The sequence below is a fragment of the Anser cygnoides genome, chromosome 32, assembly GCF_040182565.1.
Source record: "Anser cygnoides isolate HZ-2024a breed goose chromosome 32, Taihu_goose_T2T_genome, whole genome shotgun sequence".
Lineage (NCBI taxonomy): Eukaryota > Metazoa > Chordata > Aves > Anseriformes > Anatidae > Anser > Anser cygnoides.
In genome coordinates, this window is record NC_089904.1 from 2430912 (window position 1) to 2448234 (window position 17323).

A 17323-nucleotide genomic window follows, 5' to 3' on the forward strand; every position below is an offset into this window, starting at 1 on the left:
CAGGCACCCATGGGACCCGGGCACCCAGGGGACCCCAGCCCGTGGTGGTGCTGGCCCCACTCAGGCCCCCACGTGCGGGGGGCGCGCCGCCGCCGCCGGCCCCCACGTGCCGCTTTCCCGCCCCCGCGGCGGCGCGCCGCCTCCCTTAAAGGGGCAACGCCCTCCCCGAGCGGTCCCCCCCATATTTCTCAGCTCCCGCCGCGGCGCGGGGTGCCCCCAGCGTCCCGCACAGAGCTCGTCTGGGGAGGAGAAACACATCCGGGAGGGGAACCCGGCGGGAGCACGGGGCCGGCCCCGCCGTGCTCCCCGAACCCGCCGAGGAGCCGCGGCCCCTTTAAGGCCCCCCCCCCCCCAACCGCCCGCGGGGAGCGCGCGCGGCGCCGTTTGGGCCTCGCGGGGAGCCGGCGGCGGCGGCTGGAGCAGGAACCGGAGCGGGAACGGGAACCGGTAGGGCCGGGCCGGGGCCCACGAACGGGGCAGGGCCTGGTACCGGGAAAGGGCCGGGGCCGGAGAAGGGGCAGGGCCGGGACCGGGGCCGGGAACCGGGGACTGTGGACGGGCAGGGCCGGGGGCAGGGGATCGGAACCGGGACCGGGACCGGAACCGGGGAAGGGGCAAGGGGACCGGGACCGGAGACTGTGGACACGGCAGGGCCGAGGGGACCGGGAAAGGGCCGGGACCGGGGTGGGGGTAGGGGCAGGGCAGGGGCCGGGACACCGGCACCGGGGAAGGGGCAGGAGTGGAACCGGGAATGGGGCCGGGGAGCGGGACACCGGGGGACCAAGGCCGGGACCGGGGAAGGGGCAAGAGCGGGACCGGGAATGGGAACGGGGACGGTACCGGGCCGGGGCCGGGGAGTGGAGACTGAGGACGGGGAAGGGACAGGGCTGGGGACCGGGACCGGCACCGGGGAAGGGGCAGGGGCAGGGCCGGGGACCCGGGACCGAGACTGGGACCGGGGAAGGGACAGGGCTGGGGACCGGGGACCCAGGCTGGGACCAGGACCGGGACCGGTCGCTCCTCTCCCCGCAGGCCCGGCGCAGGATGTGCTCCCTGGGGCTCTTCCCCCCGCCGCCGCCCCCGGGCATGGCCACGCTGTACGAGCTCAACAACGTCCTGGTGTGCGGCCGCCTCTGCGAGCCGCTGCCGCTCGCCTTCCAGAGCCAGGTGAGACCCCCCCCCCCCCCCCCCCACCTTGGGTGGGCCGCCCGCGGCCCCCGCCATGCCCCGGCCCCGCTCACGGTGCCCGGCCTGTGCCCGCAGCTGGCGGAGCTGCCCACCCTCAGCCTGCCCAAGGACGGCCTGAAAGCGCCCGGCCGGCTGGAGCACGGCACCCGGCCGGCCTTCATCCACCACCGCGAGGCTCTCTGGAAGAGGTGCATCAACGCTTGGTGAGTGCCGGCACCCCCGGGGGGGTTACAGCCCTAGGGGAGCGGGGCCCTGGGGGGGTATGGCTCCAGGGGTTACAGCCCTGGGGGGTACAGCCCCATGCCACCTTTTCAGCTGGTGACCGCCCCCAGCCCCATTAAACGCCACCTGGAGGCTCCTTTTTCTGGAGGCTGCGCCCTGCTCTGGGGCTTTTCCATGCAGGGGGGGCGAATCCCCAGCTCGCTATAAACTGGGGGCTCGTGGTGTGAAAGGGAGCTCGGCGCAGCTGGGGCAGGTCCCGGGGGGCTCAGGGCCTCGCAGCAGGCACGGGGAGATGCCCCGGGAGCAGGTTTGGGACGGGGACGTGTCCCCGCGGCCGCGCTCGGGGGAGGCTCACCCGGCTTTCCGCCGCAGGCGGGACGCGGGGCTGTGCGGGCTGCTCAAGGAGATCGCCAGCGCCGAGGAGGAGGAGGGTGAGTGCGGGCTGCTGGCGGGGCCGGGATGTCTCCCGGGAGCTCGCCAGGCCCCGCTTCGCTCCCCCGGTGGCCGTCCCGTTGTGCCCGTCCCTGCCTCTTGGCCCCTTCCGTGCCGGAGCGCCACAGCCCCGTGCCCTCTGCAGGTCTGCAGTGGTTGAAGACGGCCTCGAGCTCTGCTCTGGCCGTGTGCCGCTGGCTCTCCTCCCTGCACGGCTCCCTCTTCCCCCACCTCTCGGTGAGTTGTTTCTTTGGGGAGCGCGGGGGGGAACCGGGGATAACACGGTGCCACGTCCCCGCTCCGGGGGCTGCTTTGGGGGACGGGTGGGGGCTTTCTGGCTGAAAACACAGCGAAATGTTCAACCTGCTGGTGGGCAGCTAAAAACACCGCCCGTTTCCTCCCGTAAAGGGAGATCAACGGGTGCCGGAGGGGTGTTGGGGCAGCAAAGTGCTCCAGAGGGAGCGATGTGGAGCTGGGGGGGCTGGGAAGGGATTTGCTGCCAGCTCCGGGCTAACTTTTCTCCCCGTCTGCCCCTCGCCCTGAAGCTGACCAGCGAAGACATGATCGCTGCCTTCTCCCAGGCGGTCGACTGGTGAGTCCTGAGCTGTGCGCGCATCGCCCCCTCGGCAGGCACGGCCCCGCCTGGAGAACGGGGTCAGCCCGATTTTCTGTGCTCCCAGTGAGGGGAGGCTGGGGGAACGTCCTGCGCTGCTCCGTTTGGGTACTTTGGCAGGAGGCAGAGCGTGCCCCCGGTGCTGCGCGCATGTAGAAGCAGCACCGAACGTAACCAGGGCACGGAAAATTCCCCCAAACGACAGCTGCTGCCTGTTCGTTAACCAGCTCCTTGGCAGGGCCTGCGAATAATTGCCAGAACCGGGAATTTAGCAGAGAAAGTGACCCTGCCGAGCGGCGAAAGGGAAGGGTTGGGTTTATTTCAGCGGTGACTTTTTGGGAGCTGCCTTTGTTGGCCTCGGGGCGCTGCGGAGTGGTGGCGGCGGGGCTGTGGGGCCGTTGGGCCGCTGCCACCGCTCGCCCTGCCCCGTCCGTCCCCGCAGGACCGGCTGCACCGTGCGCGCCTTCGCCTGGCACCCGCACACCAGCAAGTTCGCGGTGGCGCTTCTGGATGACTCCGTCCGGGTGTACAACTCCAGCAGGTGAGGAGGCTGCTGCCTGCCCCCGTCCCACCCTCCCGAAGCCACCTCCAGCACGTTCCCCGGGCTCCTCCAGCGCCCCCGTCCCCGCGGGTGCCCAAGCTCCGCTCCCGTTGGCACCGTCCGTCCCCGAGAGCTTTGCAGGAGCTCCCCCAGGGCGCCTCCCAGGATCTCCAGCCTCGAGCTCTGGTTTCCTTCCCCTCCCTGCAGCGCGTGGGCAGGCGGAGCAGCCTCCCGGGTGTCCTCCAGCCTCCTTTCTCCTCCAGGTCTCCCTGCCCCCCTGGCGTGTCTCAGCAGGCGTGTAAAGCCCTCCTTAAGAGACGACTCTCCCGGCTCCTTCTGCGGCCCCCCCAGCGCTTCCCCGCTGAGCCGCTCTCCCCCAGCTGGGATTTCAAGCCCGCAAGTGCCAGAGCTCACCCCGGGCCGGGGCTGTGGGGAGCACGGGGCTTGGCGCTTAACCACGTGAGGTGTGCTCCGGCTCGCTGCACCGGTGTCACCTGGCTGGGGTCCCCTCTGTCCCCCCCCCTCCCGAAGGAAGCAGGTCACAGCGGGGCACCCTCACCGTAGGCTTTTAGGCACCCCACTGCGGTCAGAGCTGGAGAGAGGACCCTGGGAGACGGCCCCCCGGGCGGTGTGAGCGCTCCGATCCCCCCCCCGCTTGCCCTTCATCACGCTCTCCTCCTCCTCCTCAGCGCCACCATCCCCTCGCTGAAGCACCGCCTGCAGAGGAACGTGGCCGCCGTGGCCTGGAAGCCGCTGTGCGCCTCCATCCTCGCCGTCGCCTGCCAGAGCTGCGTCCTGGTGTGGCACCTGGACCCCACCTCCCTCTCCACCAGGTGCCAGCCCCCCCCCGGGGGGTTGCCGCCGGCCCCTTTCGGTTGGCTCGGGGTTAAACCAGGCCGGCGTCGTCCTGCCGGGGAGAACGCGGTGCCAGGCTTTGGGGTGCCAGGCTTTGGGGTGCCAGGCTTTGGGGTGCCAGGCTTTGGGGTGCCAGGCTTTGGGGTGCCAGGCTTTGGGGTGCCAGGCTTTGGGGTGCCAGGCTTTGGGGTGCCAGGCTTCGGGCTGCGGCGCCAGCAGCTGGGTTTATTTTTTTTTTTCCTCCTTTCCTTCCCTCCAGGCCCTCGTCCGGCTGCGCCCAGGTGCTCTCCTACCCCGGTCACAGCCCCGTCACCAGCCTGGCGTGGGCCCCCAGCGGGGGGCTGCTGCTCTCAGCTTCGCCGGTGGACACGGCCATGCTGGTGAGCCGGGGGGGCTTCGTTTGGTCATGGGGGGGGCTTCGTTTGGTCATGGGGGGGGCTTCGTTTGGTCATGGGGAGCTTCGTTCGGTCGGGGTCTGGAGCTGCCAGCCCACCGCTGGGCCACCTCGGAGGCTGTGCGGCCGCTGGGGACGGACGGGGTTTCCTCAGAGGGAGGTTTAGGTCCTGAATTTGAACTTGGGTTTCCTCAGGGGGTGGTTGAGCACCTGAATTTGGGGCACTCAGCTCTGAAAGCATCAGACCGCGTTCCCCGATCCGTTCGCAGCCCTTCGCAGCGTCCCATTTCGGCTCTGGCTGATGTCAGGAGCCGTCCCGGCGGGTGTGGGGCTGCGCAGCCTCCCGTGCAGTATCCGGCTACCCTCCCAGCCCTGCTGTGCCCCCCCTCCAGGTGTGGGACGTGTCCACGGAGAACTGCGTCCAGCTGCAGTGGTTTGGGGGCGGCGGTGTCACCTTCTTGGCTTGGTCACCCGATGGCAGCAAGGTGCTGGCGGCCACCCCCTCGGCGGTGTTCAGGTGAGCTCCTGGTCCTGCTCCTCCCCTCCCTGCTGCCCCCGTGAGCTCTTCTCTCTCAGCCCTCGTTACCATTCTCGTTTGCCCCTAAATAAAGGGGCTTGTTTGTGTCCTAGCTGCTCCCGTTCCCCCCGTGACCGATGCTGGGGGGGGGGTAAATTGGCGGTTAATTGGGTCTGGTGTCTCGGGCTCCTCTCAGAGAGGCAGAAGCGGGGCAGGTCCCCGTAGTCTGTCATGCTCACGTCGGCCTGCTTCTCTTCCAGAGTGTGGGAGGCTCAGATGTGGACGTGCGAGAGGTGGCCCACGATCAAAGGGCGCTGCCAGGTAGGACGGCGTCGGCCGCCAGCGGGCGTTTCCCAGCCGCGCGGGGTGTTTCGGTAACCCTCCCCGCGTCCGGCTGGCTCCAGAAAGGCGCTCGCGAGCTGCCAGCTCCCCCAGCCCTGGCGGCGGGCGCTAACGTGCCTCTGTGCCCTGCAGACGGGGTGCTGGAGTCCCGACGGCAGCCGGCTGCTCTTCACGGTGCTGGGCGAGTCCGTCATCTACTCCTTGTCCTTCTCCGAGTACAGGGGTGAGTCTGCCCGAGCCAGCCGGCGCCGCGACGCTCTCCAAGAGCCAGCGCTGGGTCCCTGAGGCGTTGCCTTGCTTTCAGCCCTGGCTGGGGTTGGCCACAAAGGCTTTTTGCTCGTTGGGTAAGGTTCCCAGCCTGCTGGGTGCAAAGCCAGGACAAGGGTGGGGAAGAAGCAGGTTCCTGGGGGCTCTCAAAACGCAGCTTGGTGTCAAATTTTTCCCCCTTTTTGTCGCTCCTTGCTTCAAGTTGCGACCTTACAGTCACAGTTTGCAGGGAAGCTTTTACAATGCCAGTGCCCAGCTCACGTGGCTTTTTTCCACGAAGGCAGCTGCTCCTCACGCTTGTCGAGGGAAAAGCCTTCCCTGTCCGCCGCCCCGAACACAGGCAGATGCTGCGGGGACAGCAGTGGGGTTCCTACGCAGCTGCTGTAGGAAACAGAAATTGGGTGTCGTGCTGGAACGAGGAGTGTGATTTAGGGCGGTGATTGGAACGGGAAGCCAGTCGCGAGCGGGCTCTTTGGGACTTTTTCTTTCAGGGGAGATGCAGGGGCAAGTGGGGGGCTCGAAAACAGCTTCCATCGTGGCAGACCTGTCGGAGACCACCTTCGAGACGCTCTATGGGGAGGAGAGGTGGGTCTGCCTGTGCCTGTTCCCCCAGCACAACGCTTGGGGGGGGGGCGGAGGGGGTTTGTGCCCCCCTTGCCAGCAGCCCCCGGCGTGGGGGCCGTTGGCTGGGGGCTCACCGTGCTCCTGCGGGTTCCAGGATCGGGGGAGAAGTGCACTCCATGGTGTGGGACCCCACCGGCGAGCGGCTGGCGGCGATCATCAGAGGTAACGGCGAGGTGCCGCCCCGGCGCGGGCTCATCCTCGCCGATTTCACCCCAAAAATCCCCATTCTAGCAGGCTGGGGATGAACCCCAGAGGGGCAAGGGGCCAGCAAGGCAGCGCCCACCCTCTCCCCTTCCTTCCCCACCGGGACTTTGCTCCCCTGCGTCCCCTGGCGAGGGAGCTCCGTCCCCTCCTCGCTCCCAGCAGGATCAGTCCCCTCGCCCACCCCTGCCGCGAGCTCTCCGTGTTCCCGCAGCGCCCACACTGCGCCTCGAGCCCCACCGGGCCTCTTGGCTCCGTCGGAGGAGCGGCCCCGGGGATAATCGAGGCATTCAGGCCCTCCTGGCTGCAGCCGGGGTGAGCGCCGCCCCGAGACAAAGCAGACCTTTGAAAGAGCCCCGAAACGCAGCGCTGGGGACGCGAGCTGCCGGCGGGGAGAGCGCCTGAGCTGTGTCAGAACCGCTGGGCCCGAGCTCGGCCGCTTTTATTTAGTCCTGCTTCAAGCTGGGTGGGGAAGAAACCAGGGGGGAAAACCTTGGAGGGTCCCAGGACTCCCGCAGCTGGCTGCCCCCCCCCAGTCCTCTGTGCCCGCAGGCGTAGGTCCTGCAAGGCTCTGGGTGCAGGAACCGGTGGGGTGGAAAATAACCGCTGCGTTCGAGGGACGGGGCCCCCGCATCGCCCCTGGAAGGCTGGGGTGTTTCGAAAGGAGCCGCCTCAGCTGGCGCCCAAACCCTGCTCCACCGAATTTGCCTGCCTGAGGGCCTCGGGGCTGTCCTTTACGATCACTGAAGGGGCTTTGAAAGCGCCGTCCTGGGCTCCTGCTTGCCTCAGCGCGAAGGAGATGAGCTCCGCAGCCGGCTTTCCCCCTGCCCCGTGCTCCGCAGCGCCCGGCTGCCTCTGGCCGCCCCCCGTGGCCAGCCCAGTTTTGCTGTCCCCAGCCCGGCACCGGCGCGCCCCTGGGACCCGGGGAATCCTCACGGCCGCTTCTCCTGCCCTCCCGCAGGGAATCCCGACTCCCCCGGCAGCCAGACGGTCGTCGCCGTGTTTCGTACCCGCAACAGCCCCGTCTTCGAGCTCCTGCCCTGGTGCGTAGCGCCCGGTGGGGGGGGAACCTCCTGCGGCGCCGGGGGCTGCCTGGCTGCTGCCCACCCGTGGGACGTGGTGGGGAAGAGGGGGAAGACGCTGCCGTCCTGCGCTCCTCTTCCGGCGCCCCGATTTCCCCCAGAATTGCTCCCGTTTTGGCCACGTTACCCTCAAAAACCCTTTCTTTGGGGTTGCCCTTGCCCGCAGCGCAGCCAGAGACGTCCCTTAACCCCGGGCTGCGTGTCGCTGGTGTGACCCGGAGCCGTCCTGCAGCACGGGGGCGGTGGCGCCGGCCCCGTGGGGACGCTGACCGCGGCTTTTCCTCCCCTGGCAGCGGATTCCTGCGGGGCGAGCAGGACGCGCGGCCCCAGCTCATCGCCTTCCACCCCTGCTTCCAGAAGGGCGCCCTCCTGACCGTGGTGAGTGGGGCTGGGCGTTGGGCAGCGCCTCCTGCGGCTCCCTGTACCTCCGTGAGAAACGCAGGGGCTGCAGCGCGGGGTTAAAAGCATCCCCAAAATGTCCCCGCATGGGCGGAGGGCGAGGAAGGCGCCCTCGCCTGGGTCCCAGGGAGCGCCGGGCCTCATCCCGTCGCTCCAGGGTGGGTGCGGGACGGTGGCGCTGACCTCCTCGCGTCTCCTTCCAGTGCTGGTCCACGGGGAAGATCAGCCACGTCCCCTTCTTCTTCGTGAGCGCCCGCGTCCCCCGCGCCAGCCCCAGCCGCAGCCCCGTCGTGGCCATGCCCAGCGCCAGCGTGCGGGAGCAGCCGCTCTTCTCGGAGCTGTGAGCCCCGCCGTGTTCCCCCCCCCCCCGCAGCTCCCCTTCCCCAAAAGTTGGTGCTGGGACGTTCCCTCCGCTGCCTCCCTGCGCTCAGCTGCGGGTCCTTCTTCCCCCCACCTCCCAGGACCCGACGGGGGCTCGAGTGACTTCGTGCCAGCCGCTGCGGGTCCCCGCAGCCGCCCGACGGGGTGGGCGGCGCGGGGGGGGGCCGGCGCTGTTCGGATTAAAGGTGACTCTTCCTCCCCCCCTTGCCTTCTCCGCGCCTCGCTTTTTTCCTCGCGCAAAAGCAGCGTTGGATTTTCCTCGGAAGCGTGGCGGGGAGCGTGCTCCTGGAGCTGCGCCCGCCTGGGTTTGGTTTTGGTGCTCCGTGGGGCCGGAGGGGAGCCTGCGCCCGGCCGGCCCCGCTCTGTGCCTTAATTAATAATTAAAGCAGGTTGAAGGCACCCGCCGCAGGGTTTGGGTGCTCTCGGTGCTGTACGGGGGGGGGGCTGGGCTTTGCTTTGGGGTTAAACAAGGGCTGCCCCCAGGGCTGGAGGGGTCCTTGCCCCAAAACGCAGCTGTTGGGCTTCGCCCCGAGGGTGTAAGGAACCACCTGAAGTGAAACAAAGGCTCGGCAGCTCACTTAAACCCAAAATTTTGGCTCCTGCGCCCATTCGGCTCAGCCTGGGGGCTGTGAGGGGGGTCCCGGTGGGGGGGCTCGTGCTGGCCCACGTGAGCCCGGCCAGCGCGGAAGCTTTCTTGGGGAGCAGATGGGCCTGGAGGAGGGATTAGCTGTGAGGGGCAGCGTGGCGAAGCTCGGGATTACACTCGGTTAATCCCTGGGATTACACTGTAATCGCCCTCCTAAAGCCTGGAGGGGGGGGGGGCAGGATGTGGCGGGGAGGGCCCTGCTCCCCCCCAGCTCTGCAACCGCCCCCAGGACCCCCCAAAGTGGGGCAGGGACCCTGTTTCCCCCCCCCAATCCCCTCCACCCCGGGGGCAGGAGGGCAGCAGCCAGCTCCCAGCCGGGGCCGTGCCGGGACAGCAGGGGCAGCAGGAGGCCAGGGCATAAAAAAATGGGGTACGAACCCGCTCCGGCCGCTGGGGCCCGAGTTTTCAGCCCAATTTTCAGCCGCCGCTGCCGCCTCCTGCCCACGGCGCGTCAGAGGACGGTGCTGAGCGTCTCCTCTTCCTCCTCCTCCTCTTCCTCGGGGCTCGGCCGCTCGCAGGGCAGCGCCCGGAGGTACTCGAGGTGCAGCCGGGTCTCGGCGCGGTTCCTCCGCACGAACCGGCCCACGCAGGCGAGGAGGGCACCGAGCCACCCGCCCACGGCCGCCAGCGCCGCCGCGTCCGGCGCCCGCGCCCGCCGGCTCCCTGTCACCGTCTCGTTGCGGCCCCCGGAGGGGGGCGGCCCCCGGGGCCCCCCCAGCGGGCGGCGGGGGCAGCAGGGCAGCCCCAGAGCCAGCAGGAGCAGCCAGGCTGCCCCCCGCATCGTCCCGGAGCCGTGCTGGGAGCAGGGGGGGGCCCCCGTGTGTGTCCCCCCCCCAAGGACAGCTGGCCGGTGACGCCTGGGCTCCCCTCCCAGCTCCAGATGGGATGGGGGGACACGGGGGGGGGGGGGGGTTTGACGCCTTCACCCATTTCTGCGCCCCGATTCCCAGCCCCACTGTGCCCCCCCCCGCTCCCTGGGGTGCCCACCATCACCCCCCAGCTGCCAGGGCAGCAACGGCAATGGGACCGCACTGGTTTTTACTGGTGTTGGGGCTGGGGACCCGTGGGCAGCAGGTGCGGAACAGGAACGGGGGCAAGCTTCAGAGCGCCGGATCCCAAAATCCTCTCGCTCAGGTCTCTGCACCCGCACCAATCCAACGCTGCAACTGGGACCAGTAAAACCCCAGCGCCGCTGCTTCAGCGTCCGGCTGTGACCCCGCTCTGCCCCCGCGGCAGTCCTGGGGGGGCGGGGGGCGGTTCTTTTTGGGGTTCCCCCCGCCGGGGAACTCATCCACTTTGCTCTCCTGCCCCTCGCTGCAGCGCCAGCGTCCTGCGGGCCATCTCCAGCGCCCCGTCCCGCGTGCGGTTGCCGCCGATGAAGCCGCTGGCGTGCACGAAGACGCAGCCGGGGACGCCGGCGAGCTGCGACAGCGCCTCGTCGCGGATCCCCCGCCACGGCTCAGGGAGGGGAAGGCTGCACGGGGGGGGGGGGGAGGAAAAAAAAAAATTAAAAAAAAAAGGGCAATTGCGGGGTGAAATCCCGTCCCCTCCTGGCACGGGGCCGCGCGGGGCACGCCGCGGCACGGGGCTCACCGGCTCTCGAAGGTGTGCGGCCCCGCCGGGACGCTCTGCACCCGCCACTGCCCGCCGCGGTCGGGGAACAGCACCAGCAGCAGGGGCTCGGGCAGAGCCAGCTCCTTCTCCAGGCCGAAGAGGTGCTCCTTCCAGGGGCAGCCGCCCCGCGGGAGCTCCAGCACCACCCCGCTCGCGTCCACCTGCAGGGGGACCACGGCGTGACGGCGCCACGGCACCGGGAGGGGGGTTGGAGGGGGTTCTGCCCACGCGCCCCCCCCTCCAGCACCGCTGCGTGCCTCGGTTTCCCTCCCTCCACCCGGAGGGCAGAGCTGCCCCCCCTGCCCCGGCACAGTCGTGGGGGGGGGGGGAAACATAGAGGGGAATTTTGGGGTGCGCAGGGAGCGGTGTTGGGGCACGGGGAGGTGCACGGTCATGGATACGAGGGTGTACGGGGTGGGTGCGAGCAGATAGTGGGGTGCTGGGGGGTCACGTGCGTGGAAACGGGGCGCAGGGGGCGCAGGGATATGGGGTGCAGGGGGTGCAGGGATATGGGGCGCAGGGATATGGGGTGCAAGAGGCGCAGGGCTATGGGGCGCAGGGATATGGGGCACGGGGATATAGGGTGCAAGAGGCGCAGGGATACGGGGTGCAGGGAACTCAGGGATATGGGGTGCAGGGCTATGGGGTGCAGGGGGCTCAGGACTATGGGGTGCAAGGATATTGGGTGCATGGGATGCAGGGATGTGGGGTGCAGGGCTATGGGACACAGGAATATGGGCTGCAGGGCGTGCAGGGCTATGGGGTGCAGAGGGCGCAGGGATATGGGGCGCAGGGGATGCAGGGATATGGGGCGCAGGGCCATGCCCCCCGGCTACGGGGCTGTGCGGGGAGGCTCACAGCAAGGGCACGTGGCCTCCCGCGGCCCCGGGGCTCAGCCCCACCATTCTGCCCCCCCTGTCCTCCCCCCCCCCCCCAAACCAGCCCCAGGAGCACCTCAAAGCGCCGCCGGACGGCCTCCTCCACAAGCGCCCGCGCGGGCAGCCAGGCGCGGTGGTAGTAGTCCAGCCTGTCCAGGAACTCGCCCCCGACCAGCTCCAGCGCCCGCCTGAACCCCGCCTGGGGACGCAGAGGGGGGGGGGGGTCAGCAGTGGCCCCGAGGAACGCGTCCCCGTGTCCCCACCCCCCGCCCCCACCTCGGTGTCCTGGTCGGGGTCGTTCCAGCGGGGGTTCAGGCGGCCCACGCGGGCGCTGAGGTGGGTGGTGAGGGCGTAGCGGGGCTCCCCGTCCGCCTGCGCCACGCCGTTGTCGATGGCGTCGATCTCCTCCACGAAATTCTCGTAGAGCTGGGGACGAGGTGGGGGGGGACGGACGGGGGGCGGGGGGGTCAGCCCCACCTGGTGCTGGGAGGAAGCGGCCCCCTCTTTTACGGGGTCACCCCTGAAGGGGAAGCCGCGGGGAAAGCTGGCGGGCGGGAGCCCCCGCCACGTACCTTATCGTAGAGCGCCGTCACCGCGGGGCCGTCCTCCGGCTGCCCCAGGAGGTTGGCGAGGATTTGGGTGCCGAAGTGGCAGTAAACCAAGCCGGCGCTGCTCAGCTTCGTGGTCCAGGGCTTGCTGGGCTGGAGGCTGTGCATGGACTGGGCGAAGGACCTGCGAGGGCGGCGGGCTCAGCCCCAAGGGCCCCGCCCCCCGTAACTGGGGAGCCCAGCGTTGGGGGGGGGCAGGGGGGGGCTCACCTCTGGTGGTGGTCGTAGCGGTGCCTCTCGGGGTCGTACTCGCCCCCCACGTCCACCACCACGTCGCACTCGGCCAGGAGCTCGGGGTCCCGGGTGCGCACCACCTCCGCGTCCTGCGGGGGCACGGGGTGAGGCTCAGGGGGGAACTCCGGGGGGAGTGGGGACCCCAGGGTGGCCACCAGGTGAGATCGGAGACCCCGATTGCAGCCCCTGGGTGAAGCTGGGGACCCCAGGGTGGTCCCAAGGACATGGAGGGGGGACCCCAGGGTGGCCCCCAGGTGGGACCAAGGACACCGAGTGGGGACGGGGGACCCCAGGGGGGCCGCCAGGTGACATCAGAGACCCTGAACGTAACCCCTGGTGAACCCAGAGACCCTAAGGGAAGACCGGGGACCCCTGGGTGGCCCCCAAGTGGGACCATGCACACTGAGGTGGGATGGGGGACCCCAGGGTGGCCCCAAGGAAACCAAAGGGGGGACAAGGGACCCCAAGGATCGCCCCCAGGTAGAACCAAGGACACCAAGGGGGGGCAGGGGACCCCAGGGTGGCCCCCGGGTGGGTCCAAGGACACTGAGGGGGGGACGGGGTGGTCCCAAAGACACCGAGGGGGAACAGGGGACCCAAGGGTGGCCCCCAGGTGGTCTCAAGGACACTGAGGGGGGGAAGGGGAACCCCAGGGTGGCCTCCCAGTGGGACCAAGGGCACTGAGGGGACACTAGGAGCCCCAGGGTGGCCCCGGGGTGGTCCCAAGGACACGAAGGGGGGTCCCAAGCAGGGGACCCCAGGGAGGCCCCCAGGACACCAAGGGGGGGGGGGGCTGGGGGACCCCAGGGCGGCCCCAAAGACCCCGAGGGTGGCCCCCAGGTGTCCCCACGACCCCCGAGGGGTCCCCGGGGAGACCCCAGGGCGGCCCCGCGCTACGACCGCGGTCCCCACAGGGGGCCGGGGCCCAAACGGCGACACCGGCTGGGCCCGGGCGGGCGGGGGCGGCCCCGGTTCCCTCACGGGGCCCGGGCGGGGGCCGGGCCGGGCCGTACCCGGTACTGGGGCAGCAGGCGCAGCAGGCAGCACGCCAGCACCTCGTCGCAGTGGAAGGTGCCGTCGTGGGTGCCGATGCGCGGCGCGGGGCCGGGCCGAGGCCGCTTGGGCCCGGCCCCGCTCCCGGTACCGGCGGCCGCCATGACGGGAAAAGCCCGCGCGGCGCGGCGCATCACTGCGCGTGCGCGGCCCGGCCCCGGTTCCCCCCCCTCCCCCGATTGCGCACGCGCGACACCGCCTCGCTGACTGCGCACGCGCCTTCTCCCGCCCACCTGAGCCCCGCCCAGCCTGCCCCCTCCTCGCCCTCGCCCTTTCTAACTGCGCATGCGCCGGCCTCGCCCGCGGTCACGCCCCCACCCCCAGCGACGCCCGGCTGCTCTGCGCATGCGCCGAGCCGCGCCCCGAGTCCCCCCGCCCTGCCGCCCCGCGCATGCGTCAAGTGGTGGTGGTGGGGGGGGCTCCCGCCTCCTGCTACTGCGCGTGCGCAGAGCCGCGGGGGGGGAGGGGGGGATATGGGGGGGCACGGGGGGACAGGGGGGGACATGGGGGGTCACGGGGGGGACATGGAGGGATAAGGGGGGACGTGGGGGGACATTGGGGACATGGGGGGACATTGGGGGACACGGGGACATTGGGGGGGACATGGGGGGGATACGGGGGGCATGGGGGGACATTGGGGGACACAGGGATCACAGACATGGGGAGAACGGACATGGGGGGACCCCATGGGACACGGACACTGGGACACGAGGGGGGGACGTGAGCATGGGGGCACGGACACAGGGAGAATGGACACGGGGACATGGGGGGCACTGACACTGGGACATGGGGGGGACACGGGGGGACATGGGGGGGATATGGGGAGCATGGGACACAGACACGGGGACATGGGGGGATGTGTGAGGGGCATGGACACAAAATGACCATGGGGACACAGGGGGGACATGGGGGACACGGACACTGGGACATGGGGGGACCATGGGGGGCACAGACACTGGGACATGGGGGGACCATGGGGGGCACAGACACTGGGACATGGCGGGGACACGGGGGGACATGGGGGGGACATGGGGAGCATGGGGCACAAGGACACACAAGGACGGAGAATGGGGGACATGGGAGCTATGGGGACTCGGGGACATGGAAGGACACGGGGACAGACGGACACACGGACAGCCACGCCTGCGCACGGGTGGGCACACAGAGAGCCCGGCCGGACACACGGACGCCTCCAGCAGCCCCACGCTGACACAAACCCAGACAGACAGACGGGAACGGTGCTGCACGGACAGACGGACGGACAGACAGAGACAGACAGCCCCAAAAACCAGCCCGGGCGCCGTTCCCAAGCGATATTTATTTGCACAGAGCAGCACGTGGCGGCAGCACGTGGCGGCGGCGGCGGCTGCAGCAACCGACCCGATGTCGTGTCCCTGTCCCCCCCCCCCCCCCCCCCTAAAGTGCACGGCCGCCCGTCCCCGCGCCGGTGGCACCGCTGTCCCTGGGGGCCAGGCCCCGGTGTCCCGCGGAGGGGCGGCCGTGGCGGGGTCTCGGTGCTGAGGGGCCCGCTGGGACCGAGGCTCCCCCTGCTCTCCTCCGCCTCTGCTCCGTGTTTCGGGGGCCTCCGGGGTCCCCGAGCTGCCCTCCCGCTGTCCCCACCCGAAGGGCCACCCCGGCAGGGGGGGGGGACAGCAGGGGACGGGGTGCCCCGGGCAGCCTCAGAAGTCCCAGTACAGGTGCACGGGAAACCTCAGCGTGCCCCCTCCGAGCCCCCACCTCCATCGTTAAGGCGATGCCTCGTTAGCCCGCGGGTGGTCGGAGAGCCCGGCCCCGCCACGAGCTGCAGCAGAGGGGGTGACATGGGCCGGGGGGGGGGGGGGGGGGGGGGGGGGGGCTGCAGGAGGCCCCCCCCCAGCAGCTCCGCTCCCCCCCCGGGCAGGCAGTAGTGTTAGGAACGCGCATCGCAGCTCGGCCGGCTGCTCCCAGACGCGGTTTTTCTCCCCCATTTTGCCTCTCGGAGGAGTGCTTTTAGCACGGCCGCAGCGTTTCCCCGCGGAGATTTGGGGTGTGCCGTCCCGTCGGCGTCGCCCTGCGGGAAGCGGGGCGAGCGCGGGGGGTCCCTCGGGTCCCGGAGGGGAGCAGGAGCTGGCGCCAGCAGCTCCCCGGCGCCACGGCTGTGCAAAACCCCCAGCTTCTCCTCCCAAGCAGCCCGACTTCTCAGGTCAGAAAGAAGTGGTGCGAGGCGGCCTAGCCTCAAAAAACATCCAGAAAGGGATAAGTCAGCTCTCGCGGGGGGCACGCGAGCGGAAAAGCCGCCGGTGGAGGTGGTGGTGGGGGGGGAAAAAACGCGCAGATTTTGGTCCGTGACCGCTCTGCAGCGAGCAAACCTCGGCCGCCGTGGATGAGCCAAAGCAGGAGCTGCAGTAGTGTGAAACCAAACCCTCCGTGTCCGACCTCGTGCCCGGGCTCCCCGGGGAAGCCAGGCTGACTTATCCCTTTAGTCGTGGGCGCCCCGGCCCGCGGCGCTGGGAGTCAGGAGATCTCGTTGCCGAAGACCTCGAGCACCAGCGGCGTGAGCTGCATGCTGTGCTCGGGCTGGAAGGAGAGGCAGCGGTACTGCTTGGAGTGCTCCTCGTTGAGGCTGCGCAGGTCGGCCAGCTTCTGGATCATCTTGGCGTAGAGCAGGCGGCTGCCGGGCGGCGGGTGCCGGCAGCGGATGTAGGTCTGCAGGATGTCCGAGAGGCGATCCTGGATGGCCTCCACCAGCGAGGTGTCCTGCACGCCGGGGCGATCTAGGGAAACGCCGACGATGAAGGGTGAGGAGGGGATGGGGGGCGTTTTGTTTTTTTTTTTTGGGTGGGGTGGGGGGCATTGATGCGGCCCAAACCCGGCAGGTTTGGGGAGCTGGGAGCTGGAGCGCCGTCCTACCTGGGGACAGGATGCAGATGGCCATCAGCAGCACGTGCTCTTCTTCGTGAAGGTTCAGCTTCTTCAAGCCGACCTGGAATTTCACGAGCGGCTCGAGCAGGTCCATGCTGTGGCCGGCTGGGGAGAGAGGAGCCGTTAGCACGGAGCCCCAGGGCCAGAGCCCGGCTCTGGCAGCTGGGGGACGAGCGGGGAGCTCTGCAGCTCCTCCTTCAGCACAGCAAAGGGAGCAGGACGGTGGAAGAGGACTTCTGACGCAGCTTCAAACATTGTTTGTTTGTTTGTTTGTTTGTTTTCTTTTTTTTCTTTTTTTTTTCTTTTTCTGATTGCACTTTTCTCCTCGGCAGGAGATCAGGGAGCGGGTTATTTTGAAAGCCACAAAGACAATCAGCCCACAGGCGTATCATCTCCGTATCACCTCCGGATGCCCCACGTCCTGCGGGAACGTCACACACCCCACCAGGCGCCCCGAGCACCCCGCGAGCAGCTCTCGCTCCTGCCCTCAGCTCCCAGCTCCCTGTGCCTGCTCCCAGCGCTCTGCCTGCTTTCCTTGGGACCTTGCTTTGGGATCTCTGCCCTTGCACCAAGGATCCCGGCATCCCCGCGTTACTCTAAGGCTCTTCCAAGCGCAGGCAGAGATTTAAAGTCCATATGCAGCATCTGCACCCCCTGTCCCCCCCGCTGGCCCCCAGGTGACGTCTCCTGGCCTGCAGCAAGCAGGAGGAGGCCCGGCAGCGCGCTCACCCTGGGTGACGTCGCTGACTTTGTACTTGAAGTCAGCGCTGCCGCAGGTCCACGACATGTCCTCGAGGGTGAAGGACTGGTTTGAGCGCAGCATGATCACCTCGATGGCGCTGGATTTCAGCAGGGCGATCTGGTCCTCCGCGGTCAGATCCCTGCACGGCAGCAGGAGGGCGAGGTGAGAGCTGGCCGCGACCAGCGGCACGCACCCGGGTCCTGGTGGTAACCCCAGCTCCTTGCCGGGGGCACCCCGGCTTCTCCCTCACCCCAAATTTCTGGGTAATTAAGCAGCGGGTGTTTCTGCAGCGACATTTAATGAGGGGCAGCACCCAGCGCCCCAGGCACCAGCCTGACTCTCACTGGGCTGGGGTTAAAGGGGATCTGAGGTCCCCCCCAAACCAGGAGGGGCACCGCTCGCAGAGCCTTGAGCATCTTTCTCGGAAGCTCAAGCGTTTTGCTCACACGGCTCGGGTGAATCTGGCTAAAGATAGAAAAGGATTAACCCCAGGAAGGAGGAGAGAAAGAAAACACGAAGGTAGGAACAGAGCTGGGAAGGGGACAGAGCCCTGGAGATGAGACAGAGAAAAATGAGTGGGACGGAATTC

The 17323-nt window shown here is 69.2% G+C and overlaps 3 protein-coding genes and 1 long non-coding RNA gene across 9 annotated transcripts in view; 2 read left to right on the forward strand and 2 right to left on the reverse strand.

Moving 5' to 3' along the window:
- Positions 1-219: 219 nt before the first annotated feature.
- Positions 220-8263, forward strand: AAAS (aladin WD repeat nucleoporin). 3 transcript variants are annotated; one of them, XM_048056009.2, is made up of 19 exons: positions 225-447; positions 1033-1167; positions 1264-1391; positions 1783-1841; positions 1988-2079; positions 2388-2434; positions 2898-2996; positions 3260-3460; positions 3686-3829; positions 4111-4231; positions 4638-4762; positions 5023-5083; positions 5237-5327; positions 5863-5956; positions 6090-6157; positions 7158-7239; positions 7572-7656; positions 7881-8017; positions 8139-8263. In XM_048056009.2, the coding sequence occupies exons 2-19, from the start codon at positions 1045-1047 to the stop codon at positions 8158-8160; spliced, it is 1779 nt and encodes a 592-aa protein (XP_047911966.2). In that variant the 5' UTR covers positions 225-447; positions 1033-1044; the 3' UTR covers positions 8161-8263. The 3 variants fall into 3 exon arrangements, with proteins under 3 accessions (XP_047911968.2, XP_047911966.2, XP_047911967.2); XM_048056010.2 differs by lacking the exon at positions 3260-3460 and having other exon boundaries at positions 242-447; XM_048056011.2 differs by lacking the exons at positions 7572-7656; positions 7881-8017; positions 8139-8263 and adding an exon at positions 7445-7565 and having other exon boundaries at positions 220-447.
- A 1462-nt stretch (positions 8264-9725) lies between these two features.
- Positions 9726-13244, reverse strand: MYG1 (MYG1 exonuclease). 2 transcript variants are annotated; one of them, XM_066985532.1, is made up of 7 exons: positions 13052-13244; positions 12015-12127; positions 11769-11928; positions 11473-11622; positions 11273-11395; positions 10298-10479; positions 9726-10178 (listed from the first exon to the last, which is right to left on the reverse strand). In XM_066985532.1, exons 1-7 carry the CDS (start codon positions 13223-13225, stop codon positions 9992-9994), a joined length of 1089 nt encoding a protein of 362 aa, XP_066841633.1. In that variant the 5' UTR covers positions 13226-13244; the 3' UTR covers positions 9726-9991. The 2 variants fall into 2 exon arrangements, with proteins under 2 accessions (XP_066841633.1, XP_066841634.1); XM_066985533.1 differs by having other exon boundaries at positions 13094-13237.
- A 1134-nt stretch (positions 13245-14378) lies between these two features.
- VDR (vitamin D receptor) overlaps positions 14379-17323 on the reverse strand; it is a 36996-nt gene continuing 34051 nt past the window's right edge. For all 3 annotated transcript variants that reach the window (XM_066985524.1, XM_048056000.2, XM_048056002.2), the window contains 3 exons: positions 16722-16873; positions 15981-16097; positions 14379-15844 (listed from right to left, as the gene is read on the reverse strand). In XM_066985524.1, the coding sequence (XP_066841625.1) occupies positions 15585-15844; positions 15981-16097; positions 16722-16873 (529 nt within the window). In that variant the 3' untranslated portion in view covers positions 14379-15584. The remainder of the gene's footprint in view (positions 15845-15980; positions 16098-16721; positions 16874-17323) is intronic.
- Positions 15741-17233, forward strand: LOC136788026 (uncharacterized). The gene is made up of 2 exons (XR_010827040.1): positions 15741-15868; positions 16325-17233. It is a non-coding gene; the product is annotated as an uncharacterized lncRNA (long non-coding RNA).

What these genes read in the sequence shown, in the direction of transcription:
- AAAS (XM_048056009.2), top strand. Translation starts at nt 1,045, where the DNA reads ATGTGCTCCCTGGGGCTCTTCCCCCCGCCGCCGCCCCCGGGCATGGCC. An exon ending in CGATCAAAGGGCGCTGCCAG is followed by an intron (nt 5,084 to 5,236) that starts GTAGGACGGCGT and finishes TGTGCCCTGCAG; the next exon opens with ACGGGGTGCTGGAGTCCCGA. An exon ending in GTCCTTCTCCGAGTACAGGG is followed by an intron (nt 5,328 to 5,862) that starts GTGAGTCTGCCC and finishes TTTTTCTTTCAG; the next exon opens with GGGAGATGCAGGGGCAAGTG.
- MYG1 (XM_066985532.1), bottom strand. Translation starts at nt 13,225, where the DNA reads ATGCGCCGCGCCGCGCGGGCTTTTCCCGTCATGGCGGCCGCCGGTACC. An exon ending in GCCTGCTGCCCCAGTACCGG is followed by an intron (nt 12,128 to 13,051) that starts GTACGGCCCGGC and finishes GTGCCCCCGCAG; the next exon opens with GACGCGGAGGTGGTGCGCAC. An exon ending in CCGTCCGGCGGCGCTTTGAG is followed by an intron (nt 10,480 to 11,272) that starts GTGCTCCTGGGG and finishes GTCCCCCTGCAG; the next exon opens with GTGGACGCGAGCGGGGTGGT.